Source organism: Bombyx mori, chromosome 24 (assembly GCF_030269925.1).
Source record: "Bombyx mori chromosome 24, ASM3026992v2".
Lineage (NCBI taxonomy): Eukaryota > Metazoa > Arthropoda > Insecta > Lepidoptera > Bombycidae > Bombyx > Bombyx mori.
In genome coordinates this window covers 5,577,436-5,601,869 of record NC_085130.1, presented here as the reverse complement: position 1 = coordinate 5,601,869, position 24,434 = coordinate 5,577,436, and the positions used below count along the sequence as shown (strand labels likewise).

Sequence of the window (24,434 nt, the reverse complement as noted above, 5' to 3'; positions counted from 1 at the left end):
TTAAATAATGCATAAAAGATACATTAAATCAATAAAGAAAACATTACACACACTACAGACCGTGTATTTGACGCACACACGCATGCATACTATTTATTGTCAAACTTTTGTTCTTGACGTCTGTTGTCAAATTGAGAATAGATTAAATATTGTTTGTCTTTATTAATATTTTTTTATAATGTAGTCTTGGCGAAACTTGTGATTATAGAAGTATAAAATACAATCATAATAGTGTACAAACTTACAATTCCAATTAATTATAGTCGAATTTCGACTACTGCGGGACCTCTAATATTATTTATTGTACGTTCGATGTATTTGCGGTATGCAGCGGCTTGGCTCTGCCCTTGGCATTGCTGAAGTCCATGAGCGACGGTGACCACTCACCATCAGGTGGGCCGTATGCTCGTCTGCCTACAAGGGCAATAAAAAAAATAAAAAAAATCTTCTTCATCGTTACCTCACTGCTGAGGATCGCGATTACATGTGACTGTTATAACTCATGTTTCAAGGTGGCTAGCGGCCTTTACGTTGGGCTCTATTATTGGGATCTATGGGCTCCTGTAACTTAGCAGCCGGACCGTGAACTCCTTTTAAGAAAAGAAAAAAAATTCAAGGTTTTGTGTCAATTAAAAAAAACACGACTCAATATTTAATTTTAAAATATTACCGTTCTGATAAAATAAAAAAAATCTTCTAAGAACCTTAAAACTAAAAGAATAAAACCTTTTGCCTTTTGTATACGAAACGACTAAGCGCATTGTCTATTGTCTCAAAAACAATGACCGACGTATTCGGGAACGTATCGCGAGGTTTCCAGAATTCATTTTCGTCTTTTGTCTCTCTGTCTTCGATGAGTTTGATGAGTACTATTACCTTATGCCTGGGTGCGCATGGGAGTAAGCTCAAAATACACCCAGCTTCTTTTTTTTTTTTTTTTCCTACCTAAGCTGGTAGCCTAGAGAGGCTATTCCAGCGGAACATTAAATAGTAGGTGAGCTCACGGGGCTCAAACCTGACGACGATGCTAACACGAACCCTAGCAAGAGCCGTGCTTCGCAGAATCTACCACCGGATCTGAAACGCGACCCACTGAGAAGATCCGGCGAGAAACTCAGTGGGCTGTGTCTGAGAGTTAATTTACTCGTCGAGCCCTTCGTCGCAAGCGACGGGTTCGACGAGAACGGTGACCGGTGTTTGAAGTACCTAGAAGCACCGTTAGTGGATCGGGAGGATCCGAGATGACGTGTTTTGGGCGACGTCGACTGCTTTCCATTCTGTCCGCAGGATCGGGAATGATACACCCAGCGACCACCCAATGTTTATACGCAAAACGACAAGTAAATTTAGGGTAAACATTTCCCTTCATATCGTATTAACAAATCGAGCGACTAAAACCAATTTATCTGAACACCTGTTTGATATTACAATCACGTCAATAATTCCTCGAAGCTCAAAGCAAGAAATTCTAATCCGAATCGGACGAGCCAGCGATCGATTCGCTTTTCATTGGAGTTGAAACTATCAAGATATTCACATTTACACGAAAACATACCCGCGTGTGTGTGTTTTTTAACCCTACCTAATCGTTGGTATGCATGGTTGGTTAGTATAGTTGGTATGGTTGGTAGTGATTGGTAATAGGCTATTCCAACTATTCAGGCACCAACAGATGAGCTCCCAGGCTAAGCCTGAAAGAATTATGAACACTGACCGTAGCAAGAGCAGTGTTTGGCTGAATTTGTATTTGAAGTCGTCGTGGTTTAAAGTATAAGACGTCCGGTGCAGTCGTGTTGAGCGATGCAATAACAAATGACTTCCACGGTGAAGGAATAATATCGTTTAATAAAAATCAAACCCGCCGAATTATAATTTGCGTAATTACTGGTGGCAGGACCTTTTATGAGTCCGCGCGGGTAGGTCCGCACCCCACCTATTCCTGCCGTGAAGCAGTAATGCGTTTCGGTTTGAAGGGCGGCCATTGTAACTATACTGAAACCTTCATATCTCAAGGTGGGAGGCGGCATTTACGTTGTAGAGCTCGTCCCCTCACCTATGCAATAAAAAAAGAATCTTCCGCCGGGTCGGAATCGCGACCCACTGAGAATATTCCTCCGGTCTGATGACCGTTACCATTCGTGCGTTAAAGTAACAGCAAATCACCGGTAACGGGGAGACACTGAGGTTTCTAGACAACTAGACGAAGTTCATTCAATTACTAAACAAATTTCTATAATTTTTTTATACTCCTTAACCGATTTCTAAAAAAAAGGGGTGAGGTTTACAATTCGGCGTTTTTTAATCAACAAGTGCCACCTCATAACTTTTTACTTAGTGAACGAATTATTTGAGAGCTGGTGCTTCGCACGTGGCTCCTTGACTGATTAACTTCGACTGCATTAATGTTGTTCTCATTTTGTTTGCTGAAGTCGGTTGTTCTTTAATAGTTTCTTGCTCTGGTTGGACGGACCAGAACACGGTGCAGTGGTGGTTCAGTAGCCTAGAAACCTGATACCGGCACCTAACTCGAGGGAACAAATCGAAATTCAAATTGTATTATTAAACGGATATCTTCAAGTCTCATCGCGGGAGATATTAGCAGGATAGCGATGCCTACCTCCTTATCCTCCGTATAGTAAAATTTCAGACACTTTCTTGGTATACACAAGCTCATTGGTTACATTTTAGTCAGTAAGTATCTACAGTCGGCATCATTGCGCCACTTTGAGAAGTCGGCACGACATGAGAACCCTCTTGTCGTGGCCGTTGAAAATTACATACCCGATTCTGTAGACCGAATGGTAAACAGTCGACGTCGCCCTAAGCACGTCATTACGGATCCTCCCGATCCATTAACGGTGCTTTTAGGTACCACAAGCACCGGTCACCGTCCTCGTCGAACCCGTCACTTGTGACGAAGGGCTCGACGAGCGAATTAACCCATAGACACAGTCCACTGAGTTTCTCGCCGGATCTTCTCGGTGGGTCGCGTTTCCGATGCTAACACTCCGGTTTGAGCCCCGTGAGCTCACCTACACGCTAGGGTGAAGCTGAAATAGCCTCTCAAGGCTGTCAGCATAGATAGGAAAAAAAAAAAATTGGTTACAACGCTACGTCGGTCATTAGGACACCGATTCTCAAACTTGTCTCTAGTAAGTAATCTGGCTAAGTCACGATTGATATCGTATATAATATGTATTACGAATTCATTTCACTATCAGTTTTATCTTAAGCAAATTCCCGTTTTATCTATAATATCATTTTTTAATGAATTTACGTTCTCATAATCATGCGGCGTGGCGTGTTGATAGAATTTCAGTTGGTTTTACGTTTTAACAAGATGCGAAATTCGATGTCGATTCAGTATGCAGTTTTTGGTCGTAAATTATGAGCACTACCGATAAAATTTGAGATATTACTGATATTTTGAAAAATTCAGCAACGCGTGACGTCATTTGGGGCCAAAACGTATGAAAAATATATCTTAATAATAAACATACACTACTAATAAGCATACACTAATATAACACAATACTTGAACAAGCAATGCGTATTCAGCTAAATACATAATTAATTTTAATTTAATTAAAATTCCTTATAATCACTTCTTACATTGTTTTAATATTGGCGTGTTCGGTTGACTATAGTGATGAATTTTATCATTGTCACCACACCTCTCATCTTGATTTCTGAACCCGGTTTAGGTTTGCAAATATGTAGTCGCAAATCGCGACTTGATATCGATCAATGCGCCCTAAGAATACACCCCGCTACCGGTAATATAAGACTAATGAGTTTTTTTTTATTGCTCTTGTAGGTATACGAGCCTACGGTCCACCTGATGGTGAGTGGTTACCGTCGCCCATGGACTTCGGCAATGCCAGGGGCAGAGCCAAGCCGCTGCCTACCGCTTAATACTCTCCACAAGCCTCGTTTGAAGAAGGACATGTCATAGCGCTTGGGAAAAAAGACCTCTAGAAACGCACTGTGGATGACCGCAGTGGCTCCAGGTAGTACGGATGAACTCTACTCCGGTGGCGGGCGGTGCGATGGTAATTTTTTTTTATTACTTATTGGTTATTATTTTGCCAATATTTTTATTATTTATCGAAATAAGAAGCGTTTGAATATGAACCCATTGAGAGACCGGAGTGTACTGCTGTCGAGTGATATCAGTGATTAAAACATTCCAGGCAGTTACCAATTGCTCTAAGCAAACACGTATCTAGTACACGTTCACGAATATCTATTATCAAACATCATCATGTGATAAAAACGCAACTCGCTAAATTTATTATTTCTCCATTTTTTGTCTTTTGTAGACAAACGAGCGTACGGTCTGATGGTGAGTGGCTAGTGTTGCGCATTGACGTCAGCAACGCCAGGGGTTCAACCAAGTCGTTGAGAACTCTCCACAATTATTAGTAATAGAGACTGCCACGTCCTTACGGATCCATCAGATCCAATAACTCTTGCATTAGATACCTTCAGCTCTAACACTAGGAGCACCCTGAGGAACCCCGGTAACCGTACTCGTCGAACTCGACAAAGAGGTCGACGTGCAACCTAACCCATGCATCAGCCCGCTGAGTTTCTCGCCGGATATTCTCAGTGGGTCGCGATTCCGATCCGGTAGTGGATTCATTCGCGAAGCAGCTGCTCTTGAATTGTTAAGTCTCCTTCGGAAGCGCTCGGACAGTTGTTATCAAATCCCACCCCTCCTGGCTGAGCCTTTGCTCGCCCACATGTCCTGGTGAAACTGGAAAGGCCTCCGGGCCACCAGTAATCTCTCAATCATAAGAAAAAAGGTAATAGAGATATTAAGAGCACAATAAACATACAATGTTATGATTTCTAGAAGATTCCGATACTGTTTATAGTTAGACTGGGAGCCCTCTGACATCACCATTCTCCTGCCTTCTCCCAGTCACCTGGGATCGGCGCAACATGTTTTCTCTTTCCATACTCCTCTATCATATACCATTTCATCGTTGATTCCCCTCTTACACATTTTTTTTTCCTACCTAAGCTGACAGCCTTGAGGGGCTATTTCAGCGTAACCTTAACTAGTAGGTGAGCTCACGGGGCTCAAACCTGACAACGCTACTAACACGAACCCTAGCCAGAGCCGTGCTTCGCAGAATCTATCACCGGATCGGAAACGCGACCCACTGAGAAGATCCGACGAGATACTCAGTGGGCTGTGCCTGTGGGTTAATTTATTCTCAGGTCTACCTCTTCCTCTAAAGCCTTCTTCAAGTAGCCCTCTGACCTGAGCATAAAAAGAAATATCGAGAAAATACCACGCGTCGATAAAGGAGCCCTTTCATACTAACAATACTTGCAGTCGACCGGTGGGCATTCCTAAACACAAATACGAAATTACTTGAGATTCCTTTCCGTCGTTTCTTAACTTATCGCAAGCCGTAGATTTGATATCAAAATTATACTGGATAAGGCAATATTCGACAAAGTCAAAAGACTCGTGGTAGAAAAATTAGGCAAATCTAGTAAACGTATCAATGATATATCCGTTGTTTCGAAATTATGGGATCTAAATATTGAATGAACCATGTTCGGAGCTGTTGAAATTTATCAAATTATACATTTCTTCTTTCGCTTAATCTTCATGAGCATGTTTTTATATATGTACATACTACATATTTGCATTTTATGTTTTGCTAGTGATAACTCTAAAGCCCATTAAACATTTGTTTAAGAAATACCAAAAACTCGGCTCACAAAGCGAGGAGAAAATGTTACTTAACTTTTTTGTCTTTGCCTATTTTTTTTCAATAGATAAGTGAATGCTTGCGTAGCTTAGCACGTGCCCGGAATAGATGCGACGACTTCATGGTTGAGAAGCGTAGTGTATGTATATATTTGTTAAAACAAACGCATTCACACATCTCTCGAGTTTGTAATACATTCGAATTTTATTTTTTAACTGTAATGCAGTAAATCGATTTCCCGACTCGTTTTCTTAAAAGGAAATCTTGCTTAACGTTCTTCAAACTAGAAAACGCAGTTAGGTACGTTATAAAAGCAAACAACTTAAAGTTACATCACTAAATGCAGTATCACTTAGCGAATGAATGACACGAAACACGTTTCAGACCCAAGTAGATATTGAGATTCCAATGAAGTTAATAATAAATCGTTAATCATGTGATTTGTAATTCATTTATTAACTATGTATAGGATACTACTTACGATTCACTTTTATAATTGTCGTGATTATACGTGGGAATTTGTGAAACTAAAGTTTAAGCGACGCGCTTGCTCACCTTTACGTGACTTCCAATACAATTTGCGAAGGTAATAAGCAGCTGCAACCAAAATAAGTGCAGCTATGAAAGCACCTATTGCTGCACCTGCAACGCTGCCAGCACCATAACAAGCCGCGGCCTCTTGGCCAAAAACACACGGCACAAAAACGTACACAAAAAACAATATTAAAACACTCATTATTAAAACTTGAAAAAAAAATTATGTTTTCATCACTTAATTTTATGGCACATAAGTTGTTTTATCACGATCACTGATCACATTCCTGTGTTTTGAATATGATTTTAAATGGTATCCAAATGCGTTTTAAGTTTTATAGTTGATTGAAATGGCGCGAAGTTACAAACGTTCACCGCGTCAGCCAGCGCGGTCGACTGTGTGTGTGTTGTTTCACTTGTTTCGCTAGCTCTCGCTCCCTACTCCCTACTACTACCTCGGCTCGGATGTCGTGTAGCTCTCGCGTACAACGCATTTGTGATTGTTTGGTAGGTAGTGGAAAAGCTGTGATTGTCGGCCTCAGCTTGTATGTAGAAAACGTGTTTGAACACAGATATTATTATCGTACCGGTTAATACGTTTCGTCTTAAACACTAAACATATGAAACTGTTATGCCTTCCCGTCTATCATTGTTTAATTAAACGACTCAATTTTGACACCGATTTTTCTAAGCATAAATCAATTTGTGAGAATGATTTACGTACGAACTGTCAACTTTATTTATAATGTCCATAAATTAAGTGTTCGATGTTTTCAAATCGCTTTGAAATGTTGTAGTCGGTTAGAAAAGAAAAGTTATACTTACATATTTCTTACTCATAAATTTTATACATTTCTCAAAGTCAGGCAGAAATAAGCAGGGTGGTGAAACCTAACCATGTAGACTCACAAAATACCCTATCAACATTAAGGCATCAAGAGTAAACGTATTGGTACTGGTAGTACGAATTGCGTCCGCACACTAAATACATATTTTTCCCTTCTGTCCACTGCTGGACATAGGCCTCTCCCCACTGAGCCCGGTTTTTGGCTCTACTCATCCTCTTGGCGGCCACTCTTCAGAGGTCATCGAGCCGGGGGCGTCCCACATTAGGTACGTCTTCCGCTGCGAGGTCTCCACTCGAGAACCCGTCTGCTCCAGCGATCGTGAGCTCTACGCATATATGGCCAGCCCACTGCCACTTCAGCTTGCTGACTCTTTGAGTTAGTCGATGATTTTAGTTATCTGTCGAATATACTTATTCCGATTTTATCCTTCAGAGAAACTCCGAGCATGGCTCGTTGAGCGACCTTGAGCTGACGGATCAAACGTACAGTGAGTGTCCACGTCTCGGCTCCCTAAGTCATTACCGGTAGGACACACTGGTTAAAATCCTTCGTTTTCAGGCACTGTGGGATGTGCAATGAAAAAACTCCACTGGAAGCAATTTGTCGAACGCCGCCCAGCCCAGCCCAAATGTTGGCAATATACCTGTGATATCATGTGTTACCTAAGTGATAGTTTGAATCACTTTTATATCACAAAGATATATGCCCGTAAACCAATTTCGACGCACGTAAGAGTTGAAATTCTTTTTAAAATCTAAACAACACGTGTAATTTAAGTTGTACAAATTCAGGGCTGTCGTCGAACAATTAAAAAAATTTCCTTGGATTGCCTTCGAAAGTCGGAAGTAATACAAAAACTTACAATAGTACGGCTTGCTTAATCGAGCCGATTCTCCAAGCTTCGAAAGGTGTACGTGATGTCAGCTAATTGAACACATACCTACAAGTTTCAGGCTCACTGAATTTGGGCTCAGTGAATTAACACCCCCTTTTTTGATTTTCGGATTTTTTTATTTTTAATTATTTGTTCGTCGTTTGTTCGAATGTAAAAATTGTTTGTTCGTCTTTTATTTATTTATAATTAATTAAACAAATGATCATCGTTAAGTTGGTCCCCCTCACTAGGTATCTTTATTTTTATCGCTCAGATTAATTAATTTTAATCAATTATCGTTTGCTTGACGACTATTGGTGATCGTTCGATCATAAAAACAATTAAATTCCCAATTATTAATTATTTTATATCTATTAAGCAAACCATCACCTCACGCCTCCGGTCACCGTCCTCGTCGAACCCGTCGCTTGCGACGAAGGGCTCGACGAGCGAACTAACCCATAGACACAGCCCACTGAGTTTCTCGCCGGATCTTCTCAGTGAGTCGCGTTTCCGATCCGGTGGTAGATTCTGCGAAGCACTGCTCTTGCTAGGGTCAGTGTTAGCAACTCCGGTTTCAGCCCCGTGAGCCCACCTACAAACGTTAGGGTGAAGCTGAAATAGCCTCTCAAGGATATCAGATTAAGTAGGAAAAAAAAAAAACCTCACGTCTACAAATTCACTGAGCCTACAAGGTCTAAAATAAAAGTAAACGTCATTTCACGTTTTATTACGTTTGCATGTTCCTTGAATATTGGAAATACGTACGTCAAAATGTTAATGAGTGGATTTGTAAGCGTGCACGAAAGACTTGAGAGACGTCTTGAAGACGACTTGAGAATCGTCGTGACCTAAAGGATTAGACGTCCGGTGCATTCGTATAAAGCGATGCAACGGTGTTCGAATCCCGCAGGCGGGTACCAATTTTTCTAATGAAATACGTACTTAACAATTGTTCACGATTGACTTCCACGGTGAAGGAATAACATGGTGTAATAAAAATCAAACCCGCAAAATTATAATTTGCGTAATTACTGCTGGTAGGACCTCTTGTGAGTACGCACGGGTAGGTACCACCGTACCGCCTATTTCTGCCGTGAAGCAGTAATGCGTTTCGTTTGAAGGGTGGGGCAGCCGTTGTAACTATACTGAGACCTTAGAACTTATATCTCAAGGTGTGTGGCGCATTTACGTTGTTGATGTCTATGGGTTCCAGTAACCACTTAACACCAGGTGGGCTGTGAGCTCGTCCACACATCTGGCAACAAAAAAAAAAAAACTACCGAAACATCAGAAATTTTCCACAGCTAATTTATGACATGTCATTTCGAGTGAGCGCACCAATATGGAGCTTTATCGTTTTGAGAAATTTCTTAAAATATGTGTTTTATTTACAGGATGGCAGAATATAAATTTAAAGACATAATTCTTGAAATTTGCGTCTCGAAAGTAGTTGAAAGTAAAATTCTTTCTTCTAAGGTTTCAACTATTAGGAAAAAAAAATTGACAGGCTATAGAAGAAATTTCTAAAAGAAAAACGTTCCTGTACATGAAAACGAGAACTGCCGGTTCATTAGCCCGTTGGAATTACAGCGTGTGGAAATGATAACTGGTGGTAGGACCTCTTGTGAGTCCGCACGGGTAGGTACCACCGCCCCGCCTATTTCTGCCGTGAAGCAGTAATGCGTTTCGGTTTGAAGGGTGGGGCAGTCGTTGTGACTATACTGAGACCTTAGAACTATATCTCAAGGTGTGTGGTGCATTTACGTTGTAGATGTCTATGGGCTCCAGTAACCACTTAACACCAGGTGGGCTGTGAGCTCGTCCACATATCTAAGCAATAAAAAAAAAATAAAAAAATAAAAAATTACAAAACCCACTGAAGCCGACACGAAATATGTCCTACCACTAGTAATACGAGATTGGCGACAGAACTATGCGCTGAGAATACTGCTGCTTTTTCTGTAGTGAATCTGTTTTATGTGGGATTCGTGTTTATGAACTTCGATTTTCAATTTACAAAAATCCTGTTCTGCTTTAAGGCATAATAAGTTATTTAGTTATATTATTTATTGTGGTATAATTAAAAAAATTAACATTTACATTCTAACTTTAATTTCACCTTCTACAGCAGACAAAAATCTCATATATTTACGAGGCGCCTCATACAGTTGGAAGCTTTGGGTTCGTGATTTCGTGCCTGTCTATGCGTGCCTGATTCTAATGCGTAATTATTTCATGTTTAGTTTCTGTATTCTTGGTGTTTTGTGGCTTAAAGGAATAGAACGCAGGGCTCCATCCATGAAATGTCTTGACTTCAATTGTCTTATCGATGGTTAAACGTTTAATCTATGAATAAAATATAAAGGACCTGGAACGCCGGCTGAAATCTATTTTTCAGAATTTCTTATCCCAAGTAAAACTGTGTTTTAGTCAGTAATTTAATAAAAAGTACAGAGCTTTAGTAAGAGGTTATTGACTAAAATGGAAAACGAAATATTGGACTCACTTAGCGACTTGAGGTATGTACGGTTATAATTTTTTGTAGGTTTGATCAAGTTAAAATCACCGGTTCTATTATTTTCACTTAAAAATGTTCTTTAAAATGGATAAATTAAGAAACTTTAAAACGACACGTTAGCGTTACCGAAAAACATTTCGCAATATGGTAAATTCAGAATTAATATTGACAGATTCAGTTGGTTTGACTATTTCGATATTCTTCGTTGACAACATAGAATTCCTTAACCTAACGAATACTATTACCTATCTACGAGTATATATAACCTAGCGTTTTTAAGCAATCACGATCAGAAAAAAAGCGGACCATTTTTTTTTTTTTCGGTGTTCCCTCGTCTTATACATAACTAAACCTACTCTCACAGTTCAGTCGTGTATGACCACGAAAACTGTAAAGTGTTCCATATGTCGGAAACAATATAATCACAATAAAAACGCTAGATTAACCATAAAAGTAGTTTTATGTAGTAGTATTGTGAATAATGGTTTTTCTACCTAAAAGAGGTACAATTTACAGTCTTCCACTAGTCTATTTCGTTAATCCTACATGATATATTTCCTTCCTTTAATATATCTTTCTCTTAATATAAAAGCATTGATTTCAATTTTATTTTAGTTTTTTTTTTATAAATACATGTCTATATTAACAGACCTTTAATGTATTAAATTAACCAAGTATGTCATTTGATCTGTAATTTTTTGTGTAAGACAAGTCATAAAACATTAGAAAAAATTTTAAGCTATGAAGGCCCACTCTCCGAAGAAGCTGTCTTTGCAAAGGCTATTGAGGGAGGTGCCAAGTCCCTTGACTTCACCAAACTTGTGCATATATTGGCTGAAGAGTTGAAGAATCTCTGTCACCTCGAAGAGACTGTAAACATGATTAATGATCCAGACGATTCAAGCTCTTTCCTGCTGGAACTTAGTTCATTTTTGAAAGAATTGGGATGTCCCTACAAGAAATTGGTAACAGGTGTGTAATTATTAAACATTAATCACCAATATCTATATATATAAAAATGAATTGCTGTTCATTAGTCTCGCTAAAACTCGAAAACGGCTGGACCAATTTGGCTAATTTTGGTCTTGAATTATTTGTGGAAGTCCAGAGAAAGTTTAAAAGGTAGATAAATATTAAAATGCTTGGAATTAAATGAAAATAACAATTTAGTTTTCCCTTTGATGGGTCTCCCGTTGGACGGATTCCTTTTGTTTGTTTTAAGTTTATACAAAAGCTTAGCTCTTTTATTTATCGATTGAGGCACTACGAAGTCTGCTGGGTCAGCTAGTAATACATAAAATAGAGAGGGTAATCAAAATATTTTTACTTACATAGTCACAATGATTTATTAAATAGTTATTTAATAGTTAGTACCAGTATTCAGAAGCAATTTTATAGCCTGTGGTCTACTAGGGTGTGGTTACAATTATCATTTAAACCAGAGTCAGAATGATGATACCTAGTTTGATGTTATCATGACCTACAGGATAAGTCATCTGGTACATCGGTATTGAACAATGTGATTGTGCCATTTCTTAAATACTACAACATGGTACCAATTTTTCTAATGTAACTAACACACATTCACGAATGATTTCCGTGATGAAGAAATAACAGTGTAATAAAAGTGAAACCTGCAACAATTATAATTTGGATAATAAATGATGGTCAGTGGTGGTCAGGTGGTCTGAATCACCACTGGCTGTGCTTGCAGTAAGGGCTGTTAGTTCAACAACCTTAATGGATTTGTATAATAATAAACTATTAAACTATGTTCAAACAGGTCATATGTCATCTCGACTACAATCTAAAGACGATCGTCTGTTACTGCTTGATTACCTGATCTCCGAGCTCATGGCAGCTAGAATGGTGAATGTAGATCGTCCACAAGATAAGGGCTCAGGCATGGAGATTGTTATGGTATATACTTAATCATTTAATTTCAACCATTTATTTTGAATTAAGATTATGCTGTGTAATTAAAATAGGGCTTTAAGTTTGGAGTCATTATGATCGCCAAATATTTTTGTTCAAGTCTAAATCTTGCATAAACTGGGTGGCCGTCCTTATTCTTGATCTCTTTGGGAGCATATAATTTGCTCAATGCAGAAAATATATTATCTTTAACAGCTACAGTTTATTTAAAAAAACTGAAATTCTAGTCTTCAACAACCATACACTAATTTTCAGCGTGAATCTCCAACAGCCAAAGATCTCAAAGATATATTGATTACTCTAAAATTCAACAAACCACCACCGAATATCACTCCAGAAGTGCTATTCTCCAAGCTGGAAGGAAAGTTAAAGGATACCATACAAAAGGAAGGTAAAAATATATATTTATTTTTGTAATCGAATACATATTGCATATATTAAATTGCTTATAATAAAATACTTTACAGTTTTACTAGATAAGTAGGTAGGCAGCGGCTTGGCTATGCCCCTGGCATTGCTGAAGTCCATGGGCGACGGTGACAACTCATCATCAGGTGGGCCGGATGGTCATCTGCCTACAAGGGCAATAAAAAAAAAGATTTTATATTTTTGATTGATTTAAAAATTTTACTATTTCATTTGATTGATGACATGAGTTATATAATAACATTGATGCGAGCACTCACCTTGTCAGATGAGCTCTAGTCTCAATCATATTAGATAACAAGCCCCATCTTTCAAATGAGAGTGAATTTGTTACTTCAGGGCAGGGAGAAATTTGGTAGCACATCTGCAAGTCCATAATACAATCTAGCTTAAACTTTGTTTATTCAGAATATATTGTAGAAAAGTCACAAAACACCAATGGCTATTCATTAATTTGAACACCCATTGGTATAAAAAGTTGAGGGCTAGTTATCGAGCTAAATACATTCGACAGGTGAACAATTAGTTGGTAAGCCACTCTACAACAAGGCTTTAAGTGACAAAGATTGGAAACAATTGGAGACAAGCTTCACGGAGATGTTTGAAGAATACAGACTAAGGAGAGAGACACTTATAACCAGATTGGAATGTACCATACAAAGTTTTGAGGTAAACTTATACCTATAAATTTCATGCAATTAAATTTTTTAAATAAAAAGTTATATACTGCACAGAGATAATAATCAAAGTCCATGCAAAATTTAATTTATAATTAACTATTATAAATATAATAGAAAATGAGTATATAATAATTATGTATACTATTAAGTATATAAATTTTGACAATAAAGACTTTGGACAGGATGGAATTAATATGTTTTACTGTGGTCATGCCCATCTGGAATAGTCCTGCCTTTGCTTTCCTCATGACCGTTGTAGAGGGCAATTAGCCCTTGGCAATTTCCTGATTAATTTCCCAATTGGCAGCATTATTGTAAGTGCTATACCAGCTTCTGTACTGCCATGAAGCAGTTTGCATTCCGTTTTTGAAGGATCATCTTTATACAATACACTAGCCCGCGACTCCGTCCGCGTGGAATAGTTAGTTTGGCATAATGCTAAATTTTACCCTCCCACTTCATTTACTTAGAAAGTAAAGATATTTTTGAATTATAGAATGTTAAGGAGTTTTTTAAACCCCTATTTTGAAACATTCTTTATTGGTGCTTCACTTATATTGGTTTACCGTGACGTTATATATATAACATCACGGCCTATAGCCTTCCTCAATAAATGGGCTATCTAATACTGAAAGAATTTTTCAAATCGGACCAGTAGTTCCTGGGATTAGCGCGTTCAAACAAACAGACTCTTCAGCTTTATAATATTAGTATAGATTTGAAATGTCTACCTTGTGCCTAGCGACATTCACATTGTCAATTATGTGAACTTCTGTAACATTCGCCATGTGCCCATAAAAAATAAAACATTAAATTCTTTGCAGTGGTCAGATCGATTGAAAACGCAGAAGGACGCAATCCAGTCCACTTATCGTCCGAAACGGGAACATCTGAAACCGAAGCCAGATGTGAAACTGTCAGACTTCTTAGCGGCCAGAACGTCGCTGCTGCAAGTAGAGAAGACTTCCAGTGCTACTGTTAGAAAGAATACCAGAAGCGATGTCAACAAAGTTCTCATCGGACAAGTAAGTTCTTAGATAATCGGAATTGTTTGTTGTCAATTAAGCTATGCGAGCAAGCTACCTGGCTAACCATCTTGAATGATGTACCCGTGGCCGCTACTCCATGACAAAAGCCTCTTGTGTGAGCTGGGACCACTACTCCCACCCCAGGAAGCCGGTCAGTCCATAAGGTTGTCGCCCTTCAGATGTCCAGTAATCTGTGACTCTTTCAATACCTCAGCCTTGTACAAAGGGCTCTGTTTGTAAAAGTAACTATAAAATGAAATAGTTTTTTTTTATTGCTTAGATGGGTAGATGAGCTCACAGCCCACCTGGTGTTAAGTAGTTACTGGAGTCCATAGACGTCTATAACGTAAATGCGCCACCCACCTTGAGATATAAGTTCTAAGGTCTCGGTATAGTCTGATACTGATATTGTTTGATGTCGCTGTTATTTAGTAGTTGAGACGAACGATTGAAGTGGTAGACAAAATTTTAAGATATTGTTTGATGTTATAATTCAGGTACCAGACCGAGGTGGTAGACCCAATGAGCAGCAACCTCCACCGCCAGAGATGCCCTCCTGGCAACAGAGATCATCAGCTCCGGTATGTTTGTGTTTTTAATATGATAAGTCGTCGTGGCCTAAAGGATAAGACGTCCGGTGCATTCGTATGAAGCGATGCACCGGTGTTCGAATCCCGCAGGCGGGTACCAATTTTTCTAATGAAATACGTACTCCACAAATGTTCACGATTGACTTTCACGGTGAAGGAATAACATCGTGTAATAAAAATCAAACCCGCAAAATTATAATTTGCGTAATTAATGGTGGTAGGACCTCTTGTGAGTCCGCACGGGTAGGTACCACCACAACGCCTATTTCTGCCGTGAAGCAGTAATGCGTTTCGGCTTGAAGGGCGGGGCAGCCGTTGTAACTATACTGAGACCCTTAGAACTTATATCTCATGGTGGGTGGCGCATTTACGTTGTAGATGTCTATGGGCTCCAGTAACCACTTAACACCAGGTGGGCTGTGAGTTCGTCCACCCATCTAAGCAATAAAAAAAAAAGTAGTTTCTCGAGTTCTTTCATAACATCAACCGGAAATATTGTAGTAAATACCCACCATTTTACTTAGACTTTATTTCATCCCATCCCATCCCGTTTCGTTTAATTTGATTAAAGTAATGACTTGATTTAAGTCCGAAATTAATCATCTTCGTCTCATTTTGGTCCGTATTATTTTTCATATCACAGTATAAAAAAGTAAGACTAGTCTCAAAAGTCTCGTTACTGAGCTATAAAAACTTTAAAAAAAAATTTGTAGAGTTCTACAATAATTTGAAAAGTTTCCATGACAAGAAAAAAATTGTACTGTTTCTTATTGACCATTTTCTGTTTACATTTTACCTTTTTATGGGTTTATTAAAGTTAAAAGTTGTTCCAATACGACTCCCCCCTTTAATATAAAGAAGCTAATCGTCGCTGTCAAACCAAAATCTGCTATGTGCAAAAACTCCATTTTGAATTAACGAGTAAAAATATTTTCATATAAAATTTTATATGAAGGTGAATTTTTAAGAACTTATATCAAATGAAAGCTATAGCTATATATTAAAGCTATAGACATATAGCAGTTTTTTTATACAGTAGATAGGGCTGTGAACTAACTATACGAAAAGGTCAAGAAGTTAAAATCTAAAAAAGTGAACGTAGCAGATTTTGGTTTGACAGCGACGTAATGTACATATATATATTTTGATTGAAATTTTAGAGTGGTGGCGGCCGAGGTGGAGGAGGGCGAGGGGGTCGCGGTGGTGAAGGGGGCAGAGGGGGGCGCGGTGCTGAGGGGGGCAGAGGGGGGAGGGGAGGACGCGTGCAAGGCGGCTACGCGCAGACCACCGGAGACAGTAGGTACGTTGTGTTACACACCATATATGAGGACTTTAAAACATTTTATTATTGGAATATATAAAAAAACTTAATAAAATTTATCTTATGTGACCAATAGTTCTGAAATTAAGTAGCAACTATAAATATTTAAAAAAAACTAACTAGTAGTTTTGGGGTCCAGATTCAGTTCAATATCTTTGGGAAAGATTTTTGGTCTCCTTTTTTTGATATTACAAATAATTAACCCAAAAAAGTAATTGTTTTAAATATAGATGTTGCACAGTTTCAGCTCCCTTTTTAATTTGTAATTAACAAAGAATGAATCATGTTTCCAAGATAATTATATTATAAAGAACTTAATTAAATTGATCTTATAATTCCAATAGTTTAGAAATTAAGTAGCAAAAAATAGTATTTTAAAAAAACTGACTAGCATGTTTGGGACCCAGATTCGATTGCAATTAACAAAGAATGAAACATGTTTCCAAGATAAACAATTGCTTGTGACACTGGTTCATATACTCGTAATAGATGTATCTTTTTATTTTTTTTTATTGCTTAGATGGCTGGACGATCTCACAGCCCACCTGGTGTTAACTGGTTACTGGAGCCCATAGACATCTACAACGTAAATGCGCCACCCACCTTGAGATATAAGTTGTAAGGTCTCAGTATAGTTACAACGGCTGCGCCACCCTTCAAACCGAAACGCATTACTGCTTCACGGCAGAAATAGGCAGGGCGGTGGTACCTACCCGTGCGGACTCACAAGAGGTCCTACCACCAGTGAGACGTATTTAGTAGTATCTGACGTATTTACCACATTGAAAAGTATCTTTAGTGTTTGTACCGTAAGATGGGGTCGACAGAAACATTTTTAGACTTTGAATCAGATTTTCACTGTGCTTCCGACTTTAAATAAGAAACAATTTTTATTGGAGTATGATTTAATATAGGTTATACATTAAATAAACAGTAAAAAGTATTTTTATACTTTATTTATTCCATGGTATAAAAAACTTTCCTGGTTTTGTGTCTATTCATCCCGTAATTTCTATTGACCCCGTTTGACGGTACCGGCTTGAGATACATAAGGGAGTATCTTGTGGTAGTAAAACTCCAGCACTTAATATTATTCTTATATTATTTAAATTGAGAGATGTACAGCGTGCTTGAAGAGCGGGTTATGAATAATTGAAATGATAGTGAAATACAACATGTTACTATACTGTGATGCTTAGCGCCTTGGAAGGCTAGCATCTTTGACATTGCTATAAAAGAATTAAACAGTGTTAATACAGGCTATGAACCTTATTCGCGTATAAATTTTCCAATTTTATTTATTTAATACAAATATTATCTATACTAATATTATAAAGAGGAAATATTTGTTTGCTTGTTTGTATTGAATAGGCTCCGCAACTACTGAACCGATTTGAAAAATTCTTTCCTTGTTTTAAGTATCTCCGAGTGGTATAGGCTATAATATGTTTTTTTAAAAGTTAGGGTTCCTTACGATTTCAATTCAATAAGCTCAATGGCTTTTGTTTTGTATATGTATGTGACGTTTTTTACGGAAATTTGAAAAATAATAATATAAAATAAGAAAATGTATCATTCAAATGAAAATAAAAGTTTATTAAAATAATAATATTCAAGCTATCTTAATAATTTTATTTTTTCAGTAACCTGACGCAAATAGAAGAAAGGTTGATGTGTGTGTATTATAATTTTTAAATTTTTAAATTTTTGTTAAGACCCCGAGCGAAGCCGGAGCGGGCCGCTAGTTTGTTATAAACTTAAAACTGCAATGACGTTATTTCCAGACCGCAGTCCAGTCAGTCGGGCTACAACGGTCAGAACCAGCGGAAGTTTCAAACTTACGAAGTGCCCCCCGGCGGATACGATCAGAACAGAGGACGTTACGAGTCAAACCAGTCCGGGTATAGCTCGAACCAGTCCGGGTACAACTCGAACCAGTCCGGGTACACGTCGAACCAGTCCGGGTACACGTCGAACCAATCCGGTTACAACTCAAACCGGTCTAGTCTCGACCTAAACCGTTCCGGTTATGATTCGAACCGGTCGAGCTTTGATAACAGCCGGGGCAGCCAGGGCGGCGGGTACACCCAGGGTTATGGCGGCGGATATCAAACGTACGACAGCCTGGGAAATTACAGTCAAGGTAATTGTTATTTTATATACTTATATCTCAAGGTGGGTGGCGCATTTACGTTGTAGATGTCTATGGGCTTCAGTGACCACTTAACACCAGGTGAGCTGTGAGCTTGTCCACCCATCTAAGCAATAAAAAAAAGAAAAAAAAAGAAAGGCAAACGTGACTAAGCGACAATAACTGCTTTGTACATAAATGATAGGCAATAACCATATTCGATGCGCAAAAAAAAAAACAAAATGTGTGCAATTCACACGCGGTAGAAGTGAAACCTCCAAAATTAAAATACAATTATCCTAAATGTCTTAAGTATATGTAAAATTTTGTCATTAGTAAATAATTGTAAGGTAGCGCCCTCTGTGAATTGATATTTTAATTTCACGTATAATCCTAAATTAAAATTCACTACAAGAGCTTTCATACACACGTTAGTATTAAAAAATCTCACAGATGGCGCTGTATTAAATAGTATGTATATTTCTGTCTCATTCTTTGCTGGCTTCATCCTACACATTTTTGTATTTGTGTCTCTTACCTGTCGTTTTTTCCGTTGCATCCGGTTTGAAATCACGATTCTAAAGAAGTTTTCACTTCAAAAAATATTTCTAGGTCTATTAAAATCATTTCAATCCTACAGCTACTAGTTAGATCTACTACAGCTAGTCTACTACAGTCTACTACAGCTAGATTCGTTAAAATAAATTTTGTTTTCAGGTATTTCAACTTTAAATTAGTCTACTGTAAAGTTCACGCATTGTCGCTTAGTCACGTTTGCCTTTCAAGCGTCGATATAGATTATATTCAGTTCACACATACCTGACTTTTTGGCAAAAGTTTGGTAAATGTGTACATTTCCCAAGAGTGTAAATTTACCGTAACATATATATAATAGAACAAGCGGCCCGCTCCGGCTCCGCTGGGGTCTTTAACAAAAATTTCAACGATATTTAACTTTTATTTTTATAAATAATAAAAGAACACTTAATAAGCATAACTATAATAGTTAGACATAAGCTGTCGCGACCCTTTTTGTAAACAGTAATGTGTTCTACAAAGTCGTAGTACATTATTTTATTCTATCTATATATATAAAAATGAATTGCTGTTCGTTAGTCTCGCTAAAACTCGAGAACGGCTGGACCGATTTGGTTAATTTGGTCTTGAACTATTTGTGGAAGTCCAGAAAAGGTTTAAAAGGTAGATAAATGATTGAAAATGCTCGGAATTAAATAAAAATAACAATTTGGTTTTTCCTTTGATGTGTCCCCCGTCGGACGGATTACTTCTGTTTGTTTTAAGTTTATTTTATATAAAAATTTAGGTTTTTTATTTATAGATTGAGGCACTACGAAGTCTGCCGGGTCAGTTAGTCATCAATAGTTTTCGCAGGGCACGCGATGTAAAAAATATTTTAGGTAATTTTTAGTAAGGATACTAAATTTTTTTCAAAAAAGATTATAGCCTTATGTCACTCGGAAATAGTGTAGCTTTCAAACATTGAAAGAATTTTTAAAATCGGTTCAGTAGTTTCGGAGCCTATTTAATACAAACAAACAAACTAATCTTTCCTCTTTATAATATTAGTATAGAATGATAAGAATGTAGTGAATGTGTTTCCCAGGGGGCGGAAACCCGGGCTATCGGACCCAGAACTACTCGGGCAGTTCAGGGCGGGCCCGCGGCGGCTACAGGACCTCCCGTTGATGCAGCCCAACATCGGTCCGCGGACCGCACCGCGCCGCGCCCTCCTACGGCCACAGTGTCCGGTAATATCAGGGGTATAGTATCAAATTTCACTACATCGAATTCTTTAATTACTGGTGGTAGGACCTCTCGTGAGTCTGCACGGGTAGGTACCACCACCCCGCCTATTGCTGCCGTGAAGCAGTAATGCTTATATCTCAAGGTGGGTGGCGCATTTACGTTGTAGATGTCTATTGGCTCCGGTAACCACTTAACACCAGGTGGGTCGTGAGCTCGTCCATCCATCTATGCAATAAAAATAAAATAGAGCACACTTTTGGAACACGCTATATATGTGTGGGCCTAAAGAAAACTGAAAAGAATAATTTGAATGTAAACACAAATCTCTTGCAATTTAATATTAGTGGAATTTGATACTATACCCCTGACGTATGCTATAAGGGCGCGTTTCCACAAACAATTTGACTTATGAATATCTTGCAATAGGAAGAAATATCGTTGCCTTAAAAATATCATTTAATATAATATTTATTTATTTATTACACTTCATGTAAAATTTACATTGGCGGACTTAATGCCTAAGGCATTCTCTACCAGTCAACCAAAGGTAGTGCAGAGTGAATAGTGGTAGGTGCAATGAAATTTATATTAGGTTGCAAATACATACAAAAAAAAGTATATCTACATATATACAAAATCACATATACATATACATATACATACATACTAAATATATCGTCGATAGGAAACAAAATAATTGCATTTTATTTATTTATCTTTGTAACTCGCAATTTAAATCGAAGCCCGTAATGTACCGCGCGATTCTTTGACGCTTTCGCAATTTATTATATATTATCGACTTTTTGGGCGGGAACGCGAGGAGTGTAGTTGTGTGATTTGTTTTATTTTGTCTATTTAGTGTTTCTTCAGGCTTAAATATGTAATAACGGTGGTTTATTAACTGTTTAATATCTGTGAAAGTGCATGAATGTGGGAAAATGAAACAAAGCCGCTGGACGTAACTTCTCGGGATCCTCTAAAAAGTCCACTGAAACAATCTCAGTAAACGACCACCATTTTACTGAGATTATATTTCATCCCAAATCATCTCATCTCATTTCATTTCACTCCATATTATAATTTTTCATAAAAAGAACAATATAAATAAAAACAAGACATAACTTAAAGGTCTTGGTTACCAGGTCATAAAATCTCTTTAAAAAAAACGCAATTTATATCTTAGGTTAGACTACGCGAAGCTATTTTAAAATACATATAACTTAAGAGAATTGTTTAGTAAATAAATAAATAAATATTTGCTAACAATCACGCCACGTTAACTGGTCCCGTGATAAGTTCGTAAAGAACTTGTGTTACAGGTACCAGATAACGGAAATAAATGTAAGATTTTTATTATACACATACATATATTTAATATACATCCAGAACTCTGGAAAATACATTTATATTTATCATACAAATATCCTCCCTTGGCGGGATTCGAACCCGCGACCCCCGTATGTAGTGACCATGTCACTTACCAGTACACCAGACGGCCGTTAAATAAATAAAAGTTGTTAATATATTGAGTTTGTAATTATTGACGGAAAGTGTTTAAAAAACTTGTCACAATACTTAAAGCCTATATTTGAATTTGCGATCTATTAATATCTTTGAAGCCAATTTTAAGCCAATTTGTTCGTGGAAACGTGTCTTTTCGTCGAAATTAATGAGTTTTCCAAACGATTGTTTAATTACCAAATATATAGTTAGCTGTTTCAGATGCCATACACAATCAAAATTGATAAATTGATATCTAAATATTAAACCATAAATACGCAATTGTGTATTAGCATTGCCTCTTTTTTAATGTCTGAACTTATGAACATTTGGTAGGCAGCGGCTTGGCTCTGCCCCTGGCATTGCTGAAGTCCATGAGCGACGGTAACCACTCACCATCAGGTGGGCCGTATGCTCGTCTGCCTACAAGGGCAATAAAAAAATAAAAAAAAACATTTATCTGAGTGTATAACTTTTGGCATTCGTGTATGCTTATTAAGTTCCAAAATCGTTTTTTTCTTTTTTTTTTATTGCATAGATGGATGGACGAGCTCACAGCCCATTTGATGTTAAGTGGTTACTGGAGCCCATGGACATCTACAATGTAAATGCGCCACCCACCTCGAGATATAAGCTCTAAGGTCTCAGTATAGTTACATATTATAGTTATATATTATTAGCATGTACTGAGACCTTAGAACTTATATCTCAAAGTGGGTGGCGGCATTTACGTTGTAGTTGTCTATTGGCTCCGGTAACCACTTAACACCAGGTGGGCCGTGAGCTCGTCCACCCATCTAAGCAATAGAAAAAAAAACTTTAAATGGCTCTTCTCTAAAGTTAAAAAAATGTCGCTTAAACCAAACAGCCTTTCCGCCCTCGATTTAAATGAAAATTTCGCAGTTTTGTCTTTCTAGATAAGGACTAAGTGTTTAAACAGTAAAACTAAAGTTTATTGTTATAATTTTCAGTATTTTTTTTTGTAATGCTCACCAAAATGTAGACCTTATATCATTATAATAAAGTAAATATATTTTTACTAGCGACCCGACCTTATATCATTATAATAAAGTAAATATATTTTTACTAGCGACCCGCCCTCGCTTCGCTTCAGAAACTGTAATTTATTATTGATTTCTCCACTATTTAATGCATGTTATTATACATATAAACCTTCCTCTTCAATCACTATCTATTAAAAAAAACCGCATCAAAATCCGTTGCGTAGTTTTAAAGATTTAAGCATACATAGGGACAGACAGATATAGGGACAGAGAAAGCGACCTTGTTTTATATTATGTAGTGGTAATTACTGTCATTGTGACGTAATCATAAATTCTATAATAATATGGCGTTTGAAAGTCGTTGTTTGCTCTTTATTTTTTGGTAATTAAAATATAAATCGGGATACCGAAATTAATATAAGTATCTAATTCTGAATTCCGGACACACTGTCGCTGTAACTAACTAAAGGTGCGTATGAATAAAATAGTTTTTAAAATATAAATTTATAGTAGTCTAATAAATTCGTCTTCTCAAGCATTATTAAAAAAAAATATACATAGACATTAAAAATCATAGAGATCGTGTAGATTCGCCTTTTCTAAACTAAGTAATAAACAAATTATAAATGTGAAGTAAATGAATTTTTATGTTATCATTTTTTTATATATTGTGTTTGATAAAAATAATACTTATAAAACGCCAAGACTTTTACATTAGTAGATATAAAAATTTTACTCTTGATTATTTTCCGTTTTTTTTTTGTATCTCCAGTATGTATTTTTTCTGAAGATCTTTAATATGCTGTACACTTGGTGATAGCAAATAATAATATTGTGACCCTTATTTTGTATATTGTGTTGACGGAGATCTTATAATGAAATACAGGCAATTAAATAGTTATAGATCAATATAGTATTTAAATATTATTATTTTTAAATAAATTTGTGTGTATCTTATATCTATTGGCTTTTTAAAAAAATAATAAAGTGAATATTTTGCTTCGTAAAAGTAATATATTTGTGTTTATTTATTTTTTAATATTAATATCAATTTACTGCAATAAAACATTTGTAAATCTAAATACAGATTTATATATTAACTTTGATAGTAACTTTTATATAAATTCTCAGTAAAAATAATCTTTTATCGCTAACATATTTGTTATAATTTTTATTAGAAAATTAGAATCGTTATCTACAGACAAGTATCAAAAATTTATCTATGTGTATTTAATTGTTACTTTTAATTTAATATCTACCACAAATCTATGTTAAATGTAAGAGTATATCAATTTGAAATCTTCCATGAAAAAACATAAGTGTTAATAATGTGTAGAACCTTATGTTAAGATGCATTAATAGAGTGACCCATTTGATCTTTTAGGTATTAGTAGTAATAACATTTTCTTATTTAAATAAACTGCATTGCATTTTGAGTAGCATTTGGTTTTATTTTATCTTAAACTGGTGTTAATTATTAATTTACGGTAGGCAGCGACTTGGCTCTGTCCCTGACATTGCTGAAGTCCATGGGCGACGGTAA

The 24,434-nt window shown here is 37.0% G+C and overlaps 2 protein-coding genes across 2 annotated transcripts in view; one reads left to right on the top strand and one right to left on the bottom strand.

Annotated features, from left to right (window-relative positions):
• Positions 1-6,974, bottom strand: part of LOC101744111 (uncharacterized) — a 71,189-nt gene extending 64,215 nt beyond the window's left edge. Inside the window, exon 1 of the mRNA XM_012697488.4 lies at positions 6,288-6,974. Within this exon, the coding sequence (XP_012552942.2) occupies positions 6,288-6,468 (181 nt within the window). The 5' untranslated portion in view covers positions 6,469-6,974. The remainder of the gene's footprint in view (positions 1-6,287) is intronic.
• Positions 6,975-10,306: 3,332 nt separating this feature from the next.
• On the top strand, positions 10,307-24,330 carry LOC101743964 (protein FAM98A). Its single transcript, XM_038020058.2, has 10 exons — positions 10,307-10,510; positions 11,249-11,481; positions 12,293-12,429; positions 12,700-12,835; positions 13,385-13,539; positions 14,375-14,575; positions 15,076-15,159; positions 16,329-16,468; positions 18,274-18,632; positions 20,245-24,330. Exons 1-10 carry the CDS (start codon positions 10,473-10,475, stop codon positions 20,325-20,327), a joined length of 1,566 nt encoding a protein of 521 aa, XP_037875986.1. The 5' UTR covers positions 10,307-10,472; the 3' UTR covers positions 20,328-24,330.
• Positions 24,331-24,434: the final 104 nt, after the last annotated feature.